At 60.0% G+C, this 17,767-nt stretch overlaps 1 protein-coding gene across 3 annotated transcripts in view; it reads right to left on the reverse strand.

The window, feature by feature from the left end:
• The window catches only part of SRCIN1 (SRC kinase signaling inhibitor 1), a 66,576-nt gene extending 51,643 nt beyond the window's left edge, over positions 1-14,933 (reverse strand). For 2 of the 3 annotated variants that reach the window (XM_023244791.2, XM_045044410.1), the window contains exons 1-2: positions 14,723-14,928; positions 6,316-6,378 (exon numbers count right to left, since the gene is read on the reverse strand). In XM_023244791.2, the coding sequence (XP_023100559.1) occupies positions 6,316-6,378; positions 14,723-14,846 (187 nt within the window). In that variant the 5' untranslated portion in view covers positions 14,847-14,928. Of the gene's footprint in view, positions 1-6,315; positions 6,379-14,722 lie in introns of all 3 variants that reach the window. The other variant, XM_045044409.1, reaches the window with a different exon arrangement.
• Positions 14,934-17,767: the final 2,834 nt, after the last annotated feature.

Below are 17,767 nucleotides of genomic sequence, written 5' to 3' on the forward strand. Positions count from 1 at the left end.
CTCGAAAATACACAAACATTAAAAAAAAAAAAAAAAAAGACCCTCTGCAAGAGGTTCCAGTGCATCTGGGGGCTCCCTCGAGTGCCGGGTCAATCCAGCTCCAGCTCGGAGTACGAGACAGTGGGGACCCCGTTTGCCTAACCTGAATCCAGCTACAGCTTCACGGGGAAGCTACGTCCTCGGCCCCTCTCCTATTTTGCCAAGTTCAGGGTTTCCTCGCTGAGGTGTTTACATTCCTTCTTGAAATAGAGGGATGGGTCCACTGACCTCAAGGCCGCTCCACCCTGACCGCCGTTTAGCCAACGAGCCAAGGCCAAGGACTGGACACGCTTAGCCTTTATTCTACCTCTAGAGGTGCTCAGCCTCCTCCGCCAGGGTGAGGGGCCTGTGTGCCTTCGACCGCTTGCTTCCACCGGCTGCCAAAGCGTGCAGGACAGGCCGCTGGCCTCCAAGACTCAGCCCTCACCTCGTGGGTTAACTCCTCCACTGCCTTGCAAGCCAAGAGAGAACAAACTGTCAGATCTGCGCCCCTGTCATTCCTCTCCCCGGGCACACCAGGTTAGGACCCAGAAAGACTCTGGAGGGTGGAGGCCGGGAGAAGGCAGGAAACTCAGATTTCCTGCCTGACTTGGGAAGCCTGCTCAGATGCCAGGGGCATCTTTCAGAAGTCGTCCCTGTTGTCTCACCTGAACCCTCCCACCAGAGCCGATCCGGGAGAAGGAAGCAATAAGCAGTCTCCGCTTCCACCTGCAGGACTCGAAGATTCCAACCGTCTCTTCTCAAGTAAAGCACCCATCCATCTGGGTGCTGTGGGAGGCGCGGACTGGCCTGAGTGACACTGCCCCCCCCCACCCCAACAACCCCGCACACCCAGGACAGTCTGCCGGGGCTCTGTGGCCTCTGCTCACTCGGTTCTCAGGGTCCCCTTGTGGGGTTGCTCTCTCTCACTTTACAGGGGAGGAAAAGGAGGTGCAGGATGAGTACCTCGTCCAGGATCAGAACTGACAAGGAGAGGAGACTCATTTCAGCTGGCGGGGGGTTCTCAGCCCAGCCCCAGCCCCCCCGTTGTGTCCTGTACACCCTGCGGTTCAGCAAGGGAGATGCTGAGTCGCTGTCCAGCCGCTGGGCCAGAGCCTCCTGTATCCCACGCAACTCCCCGAGAGGGGAATACTAGAGCAGCCCTCCTCGTGGGTAAAGCACAGAGCCCTCAACCCCATCCTCTTGGGGGAGACCCCCCACACACACACACACACCAGAAGATCCAAGGAGGCTCTCCCCAGGGCGGAGCTGGGGCAGCTGGAGGCGGGGCGGGGAGCAGAGCTGTTCCAGGGCCACAGACGCTCAGTCTGGGCAGAATGTTCCACAGACTTCCACCTTCTCACCCCCCTACCTTCCCTCAATCCCCTTCTCACACCTTAGCTGACTACAGAGGCCTCCTGCCCCCTGCCACAGGAGAACTGTAAGCTCTCTCTACTTCAGGAACGCCATCCAGCCAGGGCTTGGATTCCCCCAGGAATGGAGAGCTCATTACATCCAAGTGGTCAATCATCGTGCGGGGTTCCTCCTGCCCTGAAATGAGCCAGAGCCTGTGCCCACAGCCCTCAGAGGGGCCCGGGGACGGGTCCTGACCTCTCCCTTCAGAGCAGGAGGAAGGTTTTGGAATCTGAATCTCCTCTTCTGAGCCCAACGCCTCAGGTCCTTCCTTCTGCGGCCTGGTTTCATTTCCCCCACCCCCAACCAACTGCACTGCCGTCTGTTGGGCGAGCCCCCTGTTGCCACCAGCCCTCCTAGTTGGTGGTCTTCAAAACTGCTCCAGTGGTGCGATGAGGTCCAAGCAGCCCAGATGACCCCTCTCTGCTTCTGCCCTCACCAGCCCTCCTCCTGCCCCCCGGCACGTACGCCGGGGTAACAAGTGCCTAGGACATCCCCAGCCCTGCCCTGGGACCAAACACACCTCCCTTACCTCTTGCAACTAACTCTCAGGCCTCCCCTGACCTCCAACTTTGGGGGCCAACTTGACTCCTCCTCCCTGGAATGAATGACTCTTCTGGCAAGGTCAGCTGAACCTGCCTGCCCCTTCCAGGCACTTCCATCTGTCCTCTGGTGCCTGGCCCGGCTCATGTGACTCAAGGAGTCTGCTCTGGGGCTTAGCCCCTTCCCGGCAACTATATCCCGCACAACCCCAGCAAGTCAGATCCAAGCTCCAAGCACCAAATGGTATACTCAGTGGGCAGCCTGCTCTGCCCGTGAGTCTCTGCTTAGTGGCCTAAGGCCCTTGGTGCCCTGTCCAGCAGCCAGCCATCTCAGGGGCATGCCTAGCCACTTTGAGGACTGGAAAACCACAGCCCACATAGTAATATCTGATGCATATTAACCACACAGTGCTTCCTCCTTTCTATTCTACTTCCTCCTCCCTGGTGCCGTCCCTGCCCTATTGCTGGAGGGTCCTAGGCTTGGAGGGAGAGCCTCCCTCACCCCCAGCTGCTTCCCCGCACCGTGCCCCATATCTGCATCCCATGCTCGTGCGGTGGCTAATTCTGGCGTCTCATCAGACAGTAATTATGGGGGAATCAGCACTGCTGTCATCTCTGCAGCTCGGCACCTGTCACCACGCCACCATCCCCGGGCTTCTGGGATGGGACCGGAAGCTAAGGGAGGAGGGGTGTGCTGGGGTGAGGGGCACCCGCTCCCTCCCTGCCTCTGCAGCCCTCACCTCCTTCAACCCTACCTCTCCGCAAGACACTTAGGGCTGGCGACCAGGTGGCCATTGGCCACACAAGTGCTCCCTGTTACCCAGGGCAGGTGCTGAATGCATGCATCAACGTGCCACACGCACGCATGCCCACGACCAAACAGAACAGGAATGACACAGCCAGCCAAAGCTCAAATCTCGCCCAGGCCCTTTCACCTATGCGTGATCTCGAATAAGTCATTTTATTTCTCTGGATGTCAGTTTCCCCGATGGCGAAATGGGGGAAACAGTGCCCACCCTGGGAAGACGGGAAGAATGAACTATGTAAAGTATCTAGCACCACGCCTAGCTACGTGTGCGATCATGTATTCACTCAACAAACGATTGGTACACATCCACTCTGTGTGGAACCGTAATAAATGAATCAGTTTAGTGAGGATCACACTGGGGCCACACTGGGGCACGGGTATGTTGTTTGGCTGGTGGTGGTGTTTCGTTTCTCTGATGTCTTTAAGATGTACATGCACCTGCTCCCCATTGTCCTCACCCATCGCCTCACTCGTTTCCTGCCCCTGAAGGCCCTCCGGTAGCTCCACCCGCCCCCCGCCAGAGTAAAAGTGCACTAGTCAGTTCCATCATAAAGGATGTGACAGGGAGTTCAGTGGGGCAGGCCTGGAGGTGGTCAGGGAGGAGCAGAAGAGGAGGTGACAAAGGGGGGGGTTCTTCCTGGAAGAGGAGTCACAGAAGCAAAAGTTCACAGAGGAGATGGGCCGGGCCTAATGGGAGGTGATGGAGACACAGACATCAAGAAGGTTCTCCCTGGTGTTGGATCTCCAGACCCCAGGCGCGTCCCACTCCTCCAGAATGGTTTATCAGGTGGGCCTCACCAGTGAAACTGCAGTGGAAGGCCACCTCCCCTGGTCTCGCAACCAAGCAGCATCTGCTTGGTCACAACTGAGTCACTGAGTCACTTCCTCCCTGGCCCCATGGCCTTTTCCCCACGTGGAGAGGAACTGTGCCCGAGGAAAGGAGGTCTGGAAAAACGGGAAGGCTCTCACTTCTAGTCTCCCTCCCTCCACCTTCCTCCACTCCAGGGTCCGGAGCCCCCCCAGGACGCCTCAGGGGTGGAGCCAGGAATGGGGTGGGACGAGAAAGGTGGGGATGAACCTCAGAGTCAGTTCTCAGTGGCCTGAACTGCGGAAGAATCCTGCTCACATGAGAGACTGAGGCTAGACCTTAAGAAGGGCTTCGGGTGGCGAGTAAAATGGAAGGAGGGGGAGTAGGCCCAAGGCTGCCATTATGGATTATCTGTGTGACCCGGGGCATGTTATTTAACCTCTCTGGTCTGTCTCCTCCCCCTGCAACACAGAGACAATAGCATTGGAGGCCACAGGCCAGTCGTGAGGGTAAAGTGAGCTAACGCCCGCACGGGGCTTCGCCCAGCATATGGCCCACGTGTTATCAAGTAAACATTCAATAAATATCGGTCCTTAGTATTTTCATTATTGCCAGGGATGATTTTGCCCCCCAGTTCAGCAAGCACTAAATGAGCCCCCGCCTGGCCAGGCCTCCACTCCCTTGTCGACTCGGAGCCCACAAAGCGATCTCAGAGGTCAACGGTGACTGAAACCAGAGTCGATGGCGAAGCGCTGACCCCACCGTGTCCACCTCCACGGGTGCCCCCCTCCACCACCCCCCGCCCCCCCCCCAACCCCATGCATTCTAATAATCTTTCACACGCTTGGCCCAAACCCACCTCCGTTTAGTCCAGTCTGGATGGGCAGGTAGGACAGGGTGGATGGGGGAAGTGTAAGTCTTGGAAGGGATTGAGCTCCCCCGTCTCTGGGAGTATTCCAGAAAAGGGTGGGTGAGAGAGCAGCGCATTCAGGCTCTGGTTCCTTACCCCCAAGCCCACCAGGAAAGCTGAGCCTCAGCCCCTCTGCTGTGGGTGTGGGGAAGGGGGGGGTCGGCCCATGTGACCAGGACGGGGGGCGGGGGGGCGGAGGAGAAGGGCTGCAGCCTCAGAGTCGCTCCTGCCTCCTTCAGGCAGCGGCCACGGGTTGGGGAGGGAGGGGAGCAGCCTCGTTGCTCTTTTAGGAAAACGGTAATTTTAATTAAGAGGCAGACAAACGAGCGCTCTGCAGATTGTCTCCGAGCAAAGTTATTAAAAAGCCATCAAGGCGGCTGCGGCAGCAGCCACAGTGGCAAGGAGGGCTGCCTCCCCCAGCTGCCCGCCCAGATTGAGGCTGAAGCAACCTTCAGAGAGATGGAGAAGCACTGGAGGGCTCGAGTCTGCAAACAGCCAGGATGGAGATCCTGCAGCCCCTCTTCTGAGGTGGGGGGGGGGGGGGCGGGGGGGGCAGGGCAGCAGCCAGACAATAACGGGGCACAGGCTGCCCGACCCCAGGGTGGGAGGCGGTGCGGGCAGAAAGGGAACCAGCAATGGGGTAGCCCTTGCTCTAGGCCAGGCCCTGGACCAGCTGCTGTTTTTCCTGTAATCTCAACAACCCTGCCATTTCACAGGCAGGAACACTGAGGCTCAGAGAGGGAAAGTGGCTTGCCCAGGGCCACACAGGTAGGAAATAAATGGCTTAAGTGAGGATTTGAATCCAGGTCAGGCTGTCTCTCAAGTCCAGTGCTCCAGTCTCCGGGTCCTGGGCACAGAAGTCGGGGGTCGGCTCCCTGAGGCCCTCTGAAGTGACCTCAGCACTGGCCGGACAATGCTGCCCACAGTCTCCAGGGTCCCCAGGGACTTGAGGCCTCAATCATTGCTTACTTGGTGGGGGGCACACTATGTGAGGGGCGGCATCAGGTCAAGGGACATCTACAGGGACATAAAGTACAGAGCAGCTGCCAGCAGGGGAGCCCGGGGTTGACAGGGACACAGAGTCACAGTTCTGGAGCGGGGGCAGGTACTCCACAGTCAGCTGGCCGAGCCATAGCCCCAGGCTCCACAGCTAGTGAATTCAGCCAACTCCTTAACCTCTATTTGCTCACCACTTAAGCAATGAAAGAACTCTTATCTGTCTTGCTCACTGCTGGACTCAGAGCTTAGCCCAGTGCCTGGCACAGAGAAGGTATTCAATAAATCTTTATTTAAGGAATGAATGAATGAATGAACAAATGAATGAGTAATTGAATGGTTGAAATAAGATCACAGGTTTCCAAGTGCCTATAAACCAAATAGACTTGTATTGAGGCAGTATACGGTCCCGTGTCCCATCTCCCACCCTCTGGCCTTTGCTGGAACACGGGCTTCCCTCCATAAGAAGGGCCCCCCTGCTCCTGAATCCCTCTCCCCAGGCCACCAGTCCTCTCAGCAAAGGGCTCCTGCCTCCTCCCCCCTTCCCAGCCCCAACTATACGGAGGCTTTGCAGCCAGCACATAATGTACATGCATACACACGCACTAACTCACATGCACACATAGACATATCCTCTGCCAGGCAAGTTGCCCTCCCCAGAGTCACGTCTCTGCGGCCCCCTCCCCTGGCAAAGGCCTGGGCCCATCAGGGATAGCCCCCCCTCCCCCATTTCTGGCCCTCTAGGCTGGGGAGAGGCATTTGGCTAAGGAGCAGTGGGAGGCAGGATGGTGGGGGGAGGCCTCCCTCCTGGCTTACTAACCTGGAGACTTTAAACAGAGGGAACAGAGTCCTGGAGCCTTCCCTCCCGCTGCACGCTGGAGCCCTGGGTGAGGGACAGGAAAGGAGGAAAGTCGTGAATGAATGCCCAGAGCCAGAGGGGAGGAGTTGGAGAGAGCAAGGGGCCCAGGGTGGGGCTCCCAACATGGGATGGGCCAGGGCAGGGGCCTTGGGCCATGGGGGTGGAGGGGGGCAGGGACAGGGCAAGGCACAGCCTTAGGAGCTGTGCCTTTAGGGGTCACTGGGGGCCGGGGGGCAGGCGGGATAGAGATTGGGTGTTGGAGGAAGAGCAGGGGCTGAAGGGGCAGAGACACTGGTGGGAGACAGACAAGAGGACAGACAGCAGGACAACACAGAAAACATGAGGTCCTCCGAAGGAGGGCCCCAGGACAGACAGCCAACAAGCCAGGCCTGGTTCTCCTCCCAGAAGCAGAGGCAGGCTTTTTACTGGAGTGCCCACATAAGATCCCCATGACAGCACCTTGGAGCGCCCATCTGTGTCTCCCCACCAAGGTCACCCCCGGTTGGAAGGCTGGTGGGTTCACAGTCAGAGGGGCCTGCCGTCATTGCCCTGCTGACAGCCCTCTCTCAGCCCGAGACCCCCATCCGCTCCACTCACCCCCTAACCCTGAGGAGGGGCTCCCTCCTCTGCCTGCAAAGGAGGAAACAGAGGCATTTCACACCCAACAAGCACTCACACACTCGCACTCTGCTGAGGGCTGTGCGGCGGGGAATGGCACCCCTGCTTCAAACTGCCTGAAGCTCTACACCTAACTCCTGCCTCCACACCCACCCAACGCCCAGGGTGCAGGCCCTCTCCTAGCGGTCCCTTGCAGCTACGGCCCTCCCAGCCTGCACCCTCCTAACGGCACCCTATTCCCCTCCTGCTCTGATACCTGTCTATTGCCTTTCCTCCCCGGGGCACGCGGCATTCAGACCGCCCCCCCCCCCCAAGACACTGCGGCCGGGCACCCTCTCGGGCACAGCCTTCGCTTGGCTGGCTCAGACCCATCCATACCCGCCTCACGTCTGGCTGCAAGAGTGCTCAGAGCCCCCTGCCAATCTCATGGTTCCAATTTTCCCACCGATTACCCAAGACGCAGGCATCCCAGGGAGAAACAGCTGTTGGACCCAGATGCTGGGACATTGACTGAGGGAAGAAATCAAGAATGTTCGCGTAGGGATCTAGCCCCAGAGGGCTTCCTGGACAAGGCAGTGGGGTGGGGGTGGGGGGGTCGCGCGTGGAAGGGACGGATGGACAGAGGGCGCAGGGTGGGGCAGGGGAGTGAAGACCCAGGAGGCCTATCTTCCTTCCCACCACCAGCCTTGAGTGGCAGCTCCGGGGACCCAGTCCCAGATAAGCTGAGGTGAGGATCTGGGTTTTAGAAAAAAACTAAAGAGGTTTTCTCATGTACGCCCCTTCCTCCAGGAAGAGAAGTCCCCCTTGGACTCGAGGAATACGAAGACAAAGAAATTACTATTTGGTGAAGGTTTACGATGTGCTAGGAAGGTTACCTAAGTTACTTCATTTAATCCTGGTCCCCACCCTGTGAGGAAACCACTGTCATCGGCCTCAGTTTACAGATGAGGAAAGAAAGTGAGCTTCAGAGGCAACATGACTTGTCCCAAACCACACACGTGGGTCTGACTCTAGAGCCTGAGCTCTTGACCCCTGAGAGCCAAGCTGGCTCCCTTCTGTCCTCCTCAGGCTTTGGCCGTCTCCCCTCCTTCCCTGCCATACTACAGTATAAGTTATTTCTTAAGGACAACAAATGGAAGAGAAGGCTTTGCTCCAGTCTCTTCCTGCCTCGTCCTCTTCCTGCCATCCTAGGAGACAGAAGATTCTAACTCCGGGCTGCAGAGCGGTCAGGGAGGGACCAGGGGAGGGGGGGTGAGCTGTTGGGTTCCACAGGAGCTGGATCAGGATCTCTCGGGCTTCATCTTTAAGTGACTTCTGGCCCTCCAGGGGCCCCTTTCCTGCTCTCCCTCCTCCCCCACGGAAGAGGCTCCAGGGAGCCTTTCACTCCTTAGCCTTCTTTTAACTTCCAGAAATCCCCCCCCCCCAGCACCCACGTTAGGGAGAGTCTTGAAAGTCAGGGGGCTGGCAAGGTGAGAGTCTATGTCAGTCCTAAAGGCCCTCACTTTTCCGCAGAGCCCTAACTTTTACTTACAAAGTGGCTGGGACGGGAATGGGGACTCATCAGGCGAGCCTAGCCCTGGGGGGGGAGAAAGCAGGAGGGGGGGAGAGCGAAGTGGGCAGGGGACAGCCCAGGAGAGCAGGCAGAGCGCTGAGTCTTCCTCTGAAAAGGCTTCAGTGAGCCGTGGAATGCCTTCCCAATGAGATGGAATCATTAATTCTTCCCCAATGAGGCAGACGCTGGGGCCTAGGGTGACGCCACAGATGCCCGCTGTGTCTGCAATTATCACAGGCCCTGGGGGTGTGGGGAGCCTGCCCGGCACAAACAGCTCTAGCTAGGGCGTCTCCACAGGGGTCTCTGGGTCTGGACTTCTCGGTTGGGGTCTCTGGGTCTGAGGGCTCCAGCAAGCTCTGTAGCTGGGGCGGAAAAGAAGCCGGTGTGCTGGGTTGAGGATGTTTGCAGAGGTGAGGCAGGCAGGCTTGCGGAAAAACCCAACTCCCTCCCGGTCTTCCGTGACTCCATACCGGGACATGCAGTCAACTGGGCCAGGTGGCGGAGGCCACCCGGAACCAGAAAAAGGCTGTGGGGGAGAGGAGCCACCCGCGGGTAGGGCCTCTGCGAAGGAAAATCCGGACTGGATTCGAGTCTCCGAATGGAATGGAGTGAGTTCTGCTGGGATGAGCAGAAAACTGAGTTTATGACTCAGATGGCTGAATCTTCTAGCCGCTCCCTTATTCATCCGCCGGGCTGAGAGGGTAGACTTAGGCACAATGTGCCTTTGGAGAATGAGGGACTGTTTGCAAGGTGGGGGGGGGTGTGCCCGCGCTCAAGCGCTTGTGCCAATGCTCTCCTGGGCCAAATCTCCATTTTACCCGGTTTCGCTGGAGCTTGGAAATATTCTTCCCACCCTCTCTGTGGCGAGGCATGTATTATCTCAGGGGAGAGGAAGTAGCTAGAACTTGTGACAGCTGGAAGAGACCTTAGAGATTCTCTGGTTCCACCCTCTCTTCCCCTACCAAGGACACTGAAGACCAGAGTGGGCAACTAACTCGCTTAACGTCACACAGCAGCAGGGAAGGCAGGCAACCTGATACTGGTCCAATGCTTGCTGTTCACACAGCCCGTCACCTCTCTGCCCTGGGGGATTAAAGAGTGACTACCCTGTCCCCTTCTCCTCCCCAGCGGGTCTGGACCCCTCTCCATCATGGACCCCTGTACTTTGCCAACCACAACAGCCACAGGAGGTTAAACTGGATCTATCAAGCTCCTCAGGGTGGCCCAAAGGTCATCTCAAAGGTCATGCCAACCAGTCCCCTGCCCCTAGGTACGACATCAGCCCACTCATGCTCACACACACCTACCACTGAGGTCAAAGATGCAAAACACCACCGGAGCTCCCCACCTTACAGTACCGCCCCCCCCTTCACACTCTGGGAGGTTTTCTTTCCTAACCTCTATTCCTCCTACTACAGCGTGGGCCTGTTTCCTTTCAAGCTGTCCTGGGCAAAGATTGGGGGAAGGGTAGAAGTACATTTTTCTCGCCCTCAAACCCTTCTGTTTGCCCACCTGCGGCAGAGAGGATGAGGCCAGGGTATGCCAGGGTGGCTGGGCCCTGAGCCCAGGGCATGCGTGAAGCAGGAGGGGTGCGTTGGTGGAAAAGGAGCCCGAGCGTGGGAGAAACAGCTCTTCTGGGAACTGTCCCTCCAACTCCTCATCCCCTACAAAAGCCTGAGTCTCAAGGTTACGGGAGGGTCTTTGCCGGTTTCAGAAACATCTGTTCTCTCCCCCCCACGCCATTTACTGAGTGTTTAATACGTATCGGGCTATGTGTTGGACATTTTCATCTACGATTTCACTTAATCTTCCCAGCAATCCCATGGTCAGAAACTAATCTGCCCCCTGGGACGGCCTCTCGCTAAGACTAAATCTAACCTTGATCCCTCTTGCTCCATTTCCTCTGGCTCAGTCCTCCTTGGCGGTGGAGCGCATCTTTGCTCTGTCTTCAGATGTCCTCCCCCTTACTCGGTCACCGGACATTACCTTCTCCAGGCTGCCAATTTTTACCCCAGTCTTGCCCCAGGTGATGGGCATTTTAGGGGGCAGAGCAACAGAAGCAGGACTGGAGGCTGGGACCCATGACACTGGCCCACACCAGACACAGGGCACAGGCCAAGTGGCAGGGGAGGCGGCCCTGGGGGCAGTCCTCAAGAGAGCTGCTGGGCTGATGGAGGTGGGGACAGAAGGGGCAGCAGATTCTCTCTCCCTGATGACATCTGTGACCCTTATAGGGAGCACGGGGCTTCACCTTTGGTGTGGTAACTAGGCAGGGCCCAGATATGCAATGAACGAGTGCTCCCTCAGTGACCAGCTCTCAGGTCCAAGTTCCAACCCACACATACCCAGAGCCCAGGGGCCTGAGCAGAAGTGGGCAGGAGTACAAGACGGAATGACCAGCCTTGGGCTGTGGATGGTAGCTGAAACGAGAGGAGGAATTCGTACACCTAGCTAAGCGCCTTAGCATCTAGCGGGTGCTCAGGCCCTGAGAATGGAGAAGGGAGGCCCCCAAGCCAGCTTCAGTGGGGTTTCACACACCCCACGGTAGCCACAGGCAACTGTGATAAAGTCACACAGCCCTTGGCTTCCCTGTTTGGGCCTTTGGTAGCAGGAGTGATGAGGGTAGGGATCCCCTCCATTAGGGCTACCCCCCATCCTACCTTGGGCATGTCTGGAGCTGAGGGTCCAGACCCACCTCCCCGGGGAATGCTCAGGCCTCAGCTTCCGTCCCCTGGGAGATTCTAGCAGTGAAAGCATGGACCAATGGGCAAGGGAAGTGGGAATGGTGGGTGGGACTCTGGTCCTTGTGGGTGGCACCTTCCCCCTTCAAGCAGGCACCATTAATATATGCAAAGCATATGCAAATCACCCAGAAGAGAGACACAACATCCACGGAATGTCAGAAGAGACCTTGGAGATGATCCAGCCCACGCCCCCTCATTTCACAGGTGAGGAAAGCGGCCCGCACCAGGCAGGGACTTGCTCAAGGTCACTGGGACATTTGGGTGCTGAGGAAGAATGGGAACGAGGTGTCTTTACTCAGAGTCTAGTGCTCTTTCCGGAGGGTCTTGTCCTTTATATGGGAGGTGGACAAGATGGCAAAGAGGGCACAGGGCCTAAATGGGGCTCCAGGAAGGCCTACCAGAGACTGGGGGTGAGGGGCAGGGATAGGGCGAAGGGCTTCTCAGACCCTTCCCTTCCCACCTCTGAGCCTGGAAACGGTGGTGGCAGTGAAGGGAAGAGTGGACAAGGGCGGCAGCGATGCCTGGGGCCGCGTGTGGCTAGAGGGGCAGAGGGGCCTGAAGCCAGAGGCGCTGGTTTCCGGCCACCAAGCAGCAGAAGGCGGCAGGAGAACTGGAGTGTCTGAAGCCCAGTGTCAGGGCAAGGTGCCCGCTGTGGTGCGGGGAGGGGGACAGCGCCCTTCACTACACACACATCTCTAAGTGCTCAGCAGCCCCTTCCGCTCGGACTCTGATAACTATGGCACCTGACAGACCGTAATAGTCAACCCAGGCCTGTCCCTCCAATGGCTGCGGCCGCCCTCCACCCCACCCCACCCCACCCCCAACTTGGCTTCTCAACCTTCCAGACAGTCCTAGAAAGCAGGACCAATGCTGGGGGGAGGAAGGCAAACAGATGGGAGGGGGCAGACAGAGTGAGGAAAGGGGAGACAAGGTGGGGAGAGAGAGAGAGTGAAGTGCCGAGCAGGAGAAACTGAGGGGTAGAGAGAGGGGAGGCAGGGGAGGAAGGGGGGCAGACTGAAGGGCAGAGCGGAGAGGGGAGGGTGGGGATGGTGGGAGCAGCGGAGCAGAGAGGGAGGGCTCCCGGCCTCTGGGACTGAAGGACAAAGCTGGGGCCTGGGTATCAGGCATAGGAGCCCCATCGAGGCCTGGAGGCTGTCTGGCAGGAGTTGGGGACCAGGCCCCTGCCCCTCTGCCCACCTCCCCAGCGATTCCAGGGGCTGCCAGGAAATCAGTCCCTCCTCCTCTGCCTCCCTCCCTCCCTCCCTCTCTCCCTCGGGGCAGCAGCCAAATCCAAAGCCTTCATCTCTGCTTTTCAGAGCTGGGAATGAAAGAAGGGGAAGCGAGTGCAGCCCTCAAACCCGCTGACGGCCAGATTTTTATTATCTTTGCTCGAATGGGCCCTAGGAAGCCAACAAGGGATTCTTCAAAGAGCATCTGAGTGGCTCATTGAAGCCTGCACCTGCACCAGCCCACCCACGGCAGGCCGCGGGGGCTTGGGGGGCACAAGCTGTCCCCCACCTCCCACCAAGTCCAGAGACCAGACTCGAGGCTGCCAGAAGCCTCACCCTCAGCTCTCTGTGCCTAGGCAGGGGCCACTCGGTCAGGAAGCCCGGCTCAAAGGCCACACCCAGGCCTGCTGGGCCTCTGAGGCAGGCCCTGTCCCTCTCTGTGCCTTGAGGACACAAGTAAAAGAAGAAACTGGATCTCCTTGCCAGGGCTGGAGGAGATAAGTGCTTGGGATTCCTCGAAAGAGAAGCTTTCATGGCAAGCCCTCGGTCTTTCCCCTGAACTCTCTGCCCGCCCAGCGCCCATAGGCCCCCTGTCATCTCCTGACTCCCCTTCCCAGGATCCCACCCACCCACAGCTGCCCATCCATTCCAGAGCCCCAGGCCCACCACTCAGGATGATCCTGAGCCCCAAACACCCCTCCCGCTGTTCAAATCCTCAACCCCAGCACCCTTCTTCCCCCAAAGGCCTGACCTGGGGTGGGGGTGGGGCTCAAATAGACCCGCTACTTTAAAGAGCCCAGCCCCCTCCCTCCTAAGCTTAGGTTTTGTCAGAGAGAGCCCAGTTGGCACCGGGCAGACAGCAGCCATGCCACCCCCCACCCCCAGCTCTGACCACACCATTGAGATCAATGCCCGCAGCCAAAGAAGGAATCAATGGTTCTAATTAAACCCTTTTTCCAGGGTGGGTCCTTGGCCAAAGAGTGAAAGAGAGAGCATCTAAGGCTCTGCATCCCAGCACCCAATGCTGCACCTTGTACATCTCTGAGAAACCTGGAGCCCGGCAGGAATCAGACCATGAAGACCCCAGAGTCCTCCCCCACTCCACCCGACCCTCCCCCCATTAAGCGAGGAGGCAAGCAGAAGGCCTGAGGTGGAGGCAGGGCTCCCGATGGCTCATTCCCAGGGATCCTTCCCCTAGGAGAGTTCCCCCTTCTCCACTCGGCACTGCCCAAGGACCACAGTTGCTTCTCCCAGATCCCCAGAGCACATGGGGGACCCACGTCTCCATCCGAGCCCTGAGGGTCATCACAGAGAATCAGCCATCATGGTAAGGGCGGAAGGAACGGGGTGGGGGTTGGGGGGGGCACCGGACAAAGACCCTCTTGTCCCCAAGGCATGGTGGCAAGAAGCCAGGGCAAAGCCTTTGCACTCGCTGCCAATGGTGTCTGGGTGCCAGGCAATCTGGGTGGAGGGGGGTTCTTATTCTCGCAACCCCCTCCCCTTACGCCCAGAGCCCTCACCCCCAAGCCTTACTTCTACACCAGGCCACCAGCTAAGTCTCTAGCCCAACAACTCTTAGCTCCCCTGGAGTCCTCCTTCCTGTGTGAATGCCAGGCCTTGACACTTGCTCACAGTGGCCCCAACACCAACCAGAACCAGCCACCCCCCCACGCATAAACCCAAACTGCCCCCCACATACATACACACGCCTAACCACGCCAGAAAAACCACCCCACCATGACAGCTGCCACCAATAATGACAGAGCCTCACATTTTCATAGTGACAGTCTCCACCAAATGCATCATCCATTCTTTCAAACCAGCAAGAAGGATAGGGACGGGAATGAGAGAAACTGAGGCACGAAGTTAGACAGCAAAGCAATAGGCTCAAGGTCACCCAGACTAAGATAGCCAGAGTCCGGAATAAGGTATCCTACCCCGCAAAGTGCTCAAACCCCCCACCAAGCAACATTCAGACCCACAAGCCTGAAGTCTGGTCAGCTATCCCCCACCGCCAATCCTCATCTGTTTCCCCTTCCCCCCAAACAACCGTAGCTCCAACATCTCCTGAAACGCCTCAGTCAGGTGCCCCCCCCTCCCCGCCACTGGGGAAAAACACTTCCCTTAAAGTTGGGGGCTGCAGGACCTCCTGCTTCCACAGTATTTGGAGAGAGGGGAAAAACAGTCAGGGACCTCCTCCTTGCACAATCCCTGTTCCTGCTCACCTGGCTCCCCTCGGCCCCCGGGGTCCCTCGGTCCGGCCTCCTCCCTGGGAGATCGCGCGCTGCCCTCGGCTGTCCTCTCCCACCAGGCCAGGGCAAAGCGCCGGAGGCACTGCCAGGGCTGCATGGGGAGGGGTGGGGCGGGGGGGCTAGCACTAGCAGCCGCACACGCCCCGCCGGGCCCTGCCAGCCGAGCTGCGGAGGCACCCGGCCGGCCCCCTCTGCTTCCACCAGCATCCTGCTGCCCCCACCGACAGGACTCGGAGCTGGCCCGGGAGCTTCTGACGTAGCAGGGGGGTGCGTGGGAGGGGAGGGGGGGGCTGTGGCGCGTCCCTCCCCAGCCCCGCCCTCTGCCCCTCAGCCCCCAGCGGTCCCTACCTCCTCACTCACCCCGGATGCTCCCCCCAGCTGGGGGCGCCCTCCGCTGCCCTCTGGCCTCCGCAGGGGGAGGGCTTAAGATCAAATAGCCCCTCCCCCCAGCCACTCCCTCTTATGGCCCCTCCCTACCCGCCAGCTGAGCGGGGAGCTGGTCCCCAGTTTCAGCAACTGCTGCCTAGGCTCTAAGGTCTCCAGGGCTAGGGCCTCGAGGTGAGGGGGGCGGGGGGAATACAGGCTTGTATCCTGGCAACACAGCCAACCCCAGAATGCACTCATCCCCTTCCTTCCCTGGGGGGCTGGCGCAAAGCGCCTACCACCACCGTCCAAGTGTATTCACCCCATTCTGGGACCTGGGGGAAAGAGAGGCCTTTGAGGCTCCCCCCACTTCTCCGTCCCCTTCACGTCCCCTGCATTCTCCTCTTCCTCCACCACGGATGGACCACTCCCCTCCCCCACTCCCTTCACCGTCCATCCCCCTTCCTTCTCTCCACCCCTCCTCCCTCCACACGTACCCCTTTAAATTTTCACCCCTCGGGCCCCCTCCCCCGGGCATCACGAGGCCCTCCCTGCTCCGTCTCCAGCCTCGCCAATCCCTGACCCCCTCTGGTCCCAGGACTCCTGTCGCCCGGGTCCGTCTCCCAAGCCCGCACGCCGCGGTCCCCTGCCCCCCCAACACCTGCGCCCCGAGCATCCCTCGCCCCACCGGCCGCCGCCTCCCCGGCCCGGCCGCCGCCCCCGCCCCCGGCCGAAGGGAAAACACACAAAGAAAACAGAAATACCTTCCACTTAAGCATGGAGGCACATTAGGGAGGAGAGAGACAGGGACATGCCTTGGGACGGAGCGTTCCCCATCGGGCGGGGGCGCGGGGGGCGGGGGCCCCGGGCCGGCCTGCCTGGCGCTCGCCCTCTCGCCGCCTCGCGGGCTCCTCGCTCGGCCCCAGCCCCGGGGCGCGGTGCCAGGCGGGCGGGCCGGGGGCGCGGGCCCCGCCGGGGTGGACCAGCTGGGAGGGCGCCGGCGGCCGGGCGTGTGGGTGCGCGCGCGCGCGGGCGTGTCACCGAGTGTGCGAGAGCGAGTGTGTGTGTATGTGTGTGTGTATGTGTGGGGGGCGCGCGCGCGGGCCGGCGCGGGTGTGTCACTGCGGGCGGGAGCGCGCGCGGCGCGGGCACCCGCGTGTGGCCGGAACGTACAAAGGGCCGCCCCGGGTGGCGGGGAGCGGAGGAGGGGAGGGGGCGCTGCGCCTCGCGCCCTCCAGCTGCGCGGCGGGATCCAGCGGCGCGCGGCCGGGCCGGGGGTGCGGGGCGCGCTCACGCTCCCCTCCCCGCTCCACCTGCTTCTCCCACCCCATGCAATCCTCTCGCCACGATAGAGATGAATCCCTGAGGCCCGGGACCGGCCTCGGAGGAGAGGGGTGCACCTCGAGGGTGGGGGACTTCTCGGTCTCCGAGCCCTGGCACGCCTTGGGTGGGAAAAGCATCTGGGGAGGGACCGGGCAGGGAGGCAAAGGCGGAGCGCGGGGACTCGGGGGCCACTTTTCAGCCAAGGTGACCTCCGGAAGCCACAGCTGCCCGATGCGGGAAGAGTCTGGACCCTCCTCTGCCTCGACCGGGACACCCCCCTCCCCCGCGCCTTAGACACCGCTCTGCCGCAGGCACCCAGTCCCCCGGCGCCCCCTGCTGGGCTGTCTCCTTGCCCCCAGCTCCGGTTGCGGCCCCTCCTGCAGGCATCTGCTGGAACTGCAGAGGCCCGTGCCGGGAGGGAGGGGAGTCTGCTCATCTGTCAAGTAGGACCCCCAAGCCGGGCGCTCGAGCCCCTTCTCACACCTCTCTTGGAGATGCCACTGCCACTTCCAAGGCAGCCTGAAGAGCACCAGCTCTGCCCCGCCCCCGCTCGATTCCCACCCCCTCCCTGTCCCACCCTGGCCTACCTGTTGGCTCCACAGACTTCTCCAGCTCTGACCGGCACAGACCCTGACCCTGACCCTGACCCTGACCCCTCCTCCTGTTCTGGTTACTTGCTTCCTCTCTCCCTCTTGTTCTCTGTCCTGTCCCTCCTCTCCCAAGCTTCTCTTGGGGAGGGGAAGGTGGACTGAGTCCCCTGCCCCTTTTGTTTACTCCTGGCATTCCCAAAGCCAGTTTAGATGGAGCAGAGAAGGGACACAGTACACTTCTCACTGTAGGACGCCAGGCAGAGTGGCGGGCAGGCAGAGAGGCAGGAGAGAAGACCCCACCCCAAGTGGCCCAAATGACAAACCGGTTTCCCCACTTCCTGGTCTACCCGGTTGCAACCTTAATCTAGGCTCTCCCATTTTCCTGCCCGTCCCGCAGGCCTGCCCCTGAGCCAGCCACATGCCTGGCTAGGGGCTAGTCTCAAATGCCCCTTACAGATTGATCTCCAGTTGCCGTAACTTAGGTGGCAGGGCCAGGGCAGGAGGTGGGGGGTGAGGGGAGGGCCTTCCCAGCTCCAGCAGGATAGCTCAGGAGAGCAGCCAAGAGCGGTGTCTCGGACACACCGTCTGGGCACACGACCCCAGTCGGCACCCTGACTTCTCCCATCCTGGGCCAGCTGCCTCTCCCTCTGCCAACTGGACGGTGCCCATCTTTTGGCCGCTGAGCACACCGTGGGCACTCAGCCAGCTCCCTGCCTGGCTGTCTGCCCAGGATGGGCATGGG

This window comes from Felis catus, chromosome E1, assembly GCF_018350175.1.
Source record: "Felis catus isolate Fca126 chromosome E1, F.catus_Fca126_mat1.0, whole genome shotgun sequence".
In the NCBI taxonomy this organism is placed as follows: Eukaryota; Metazoa; Chordata; class Mammalia; order Carnivora; family Felidae; genus Felis; species Felis catus.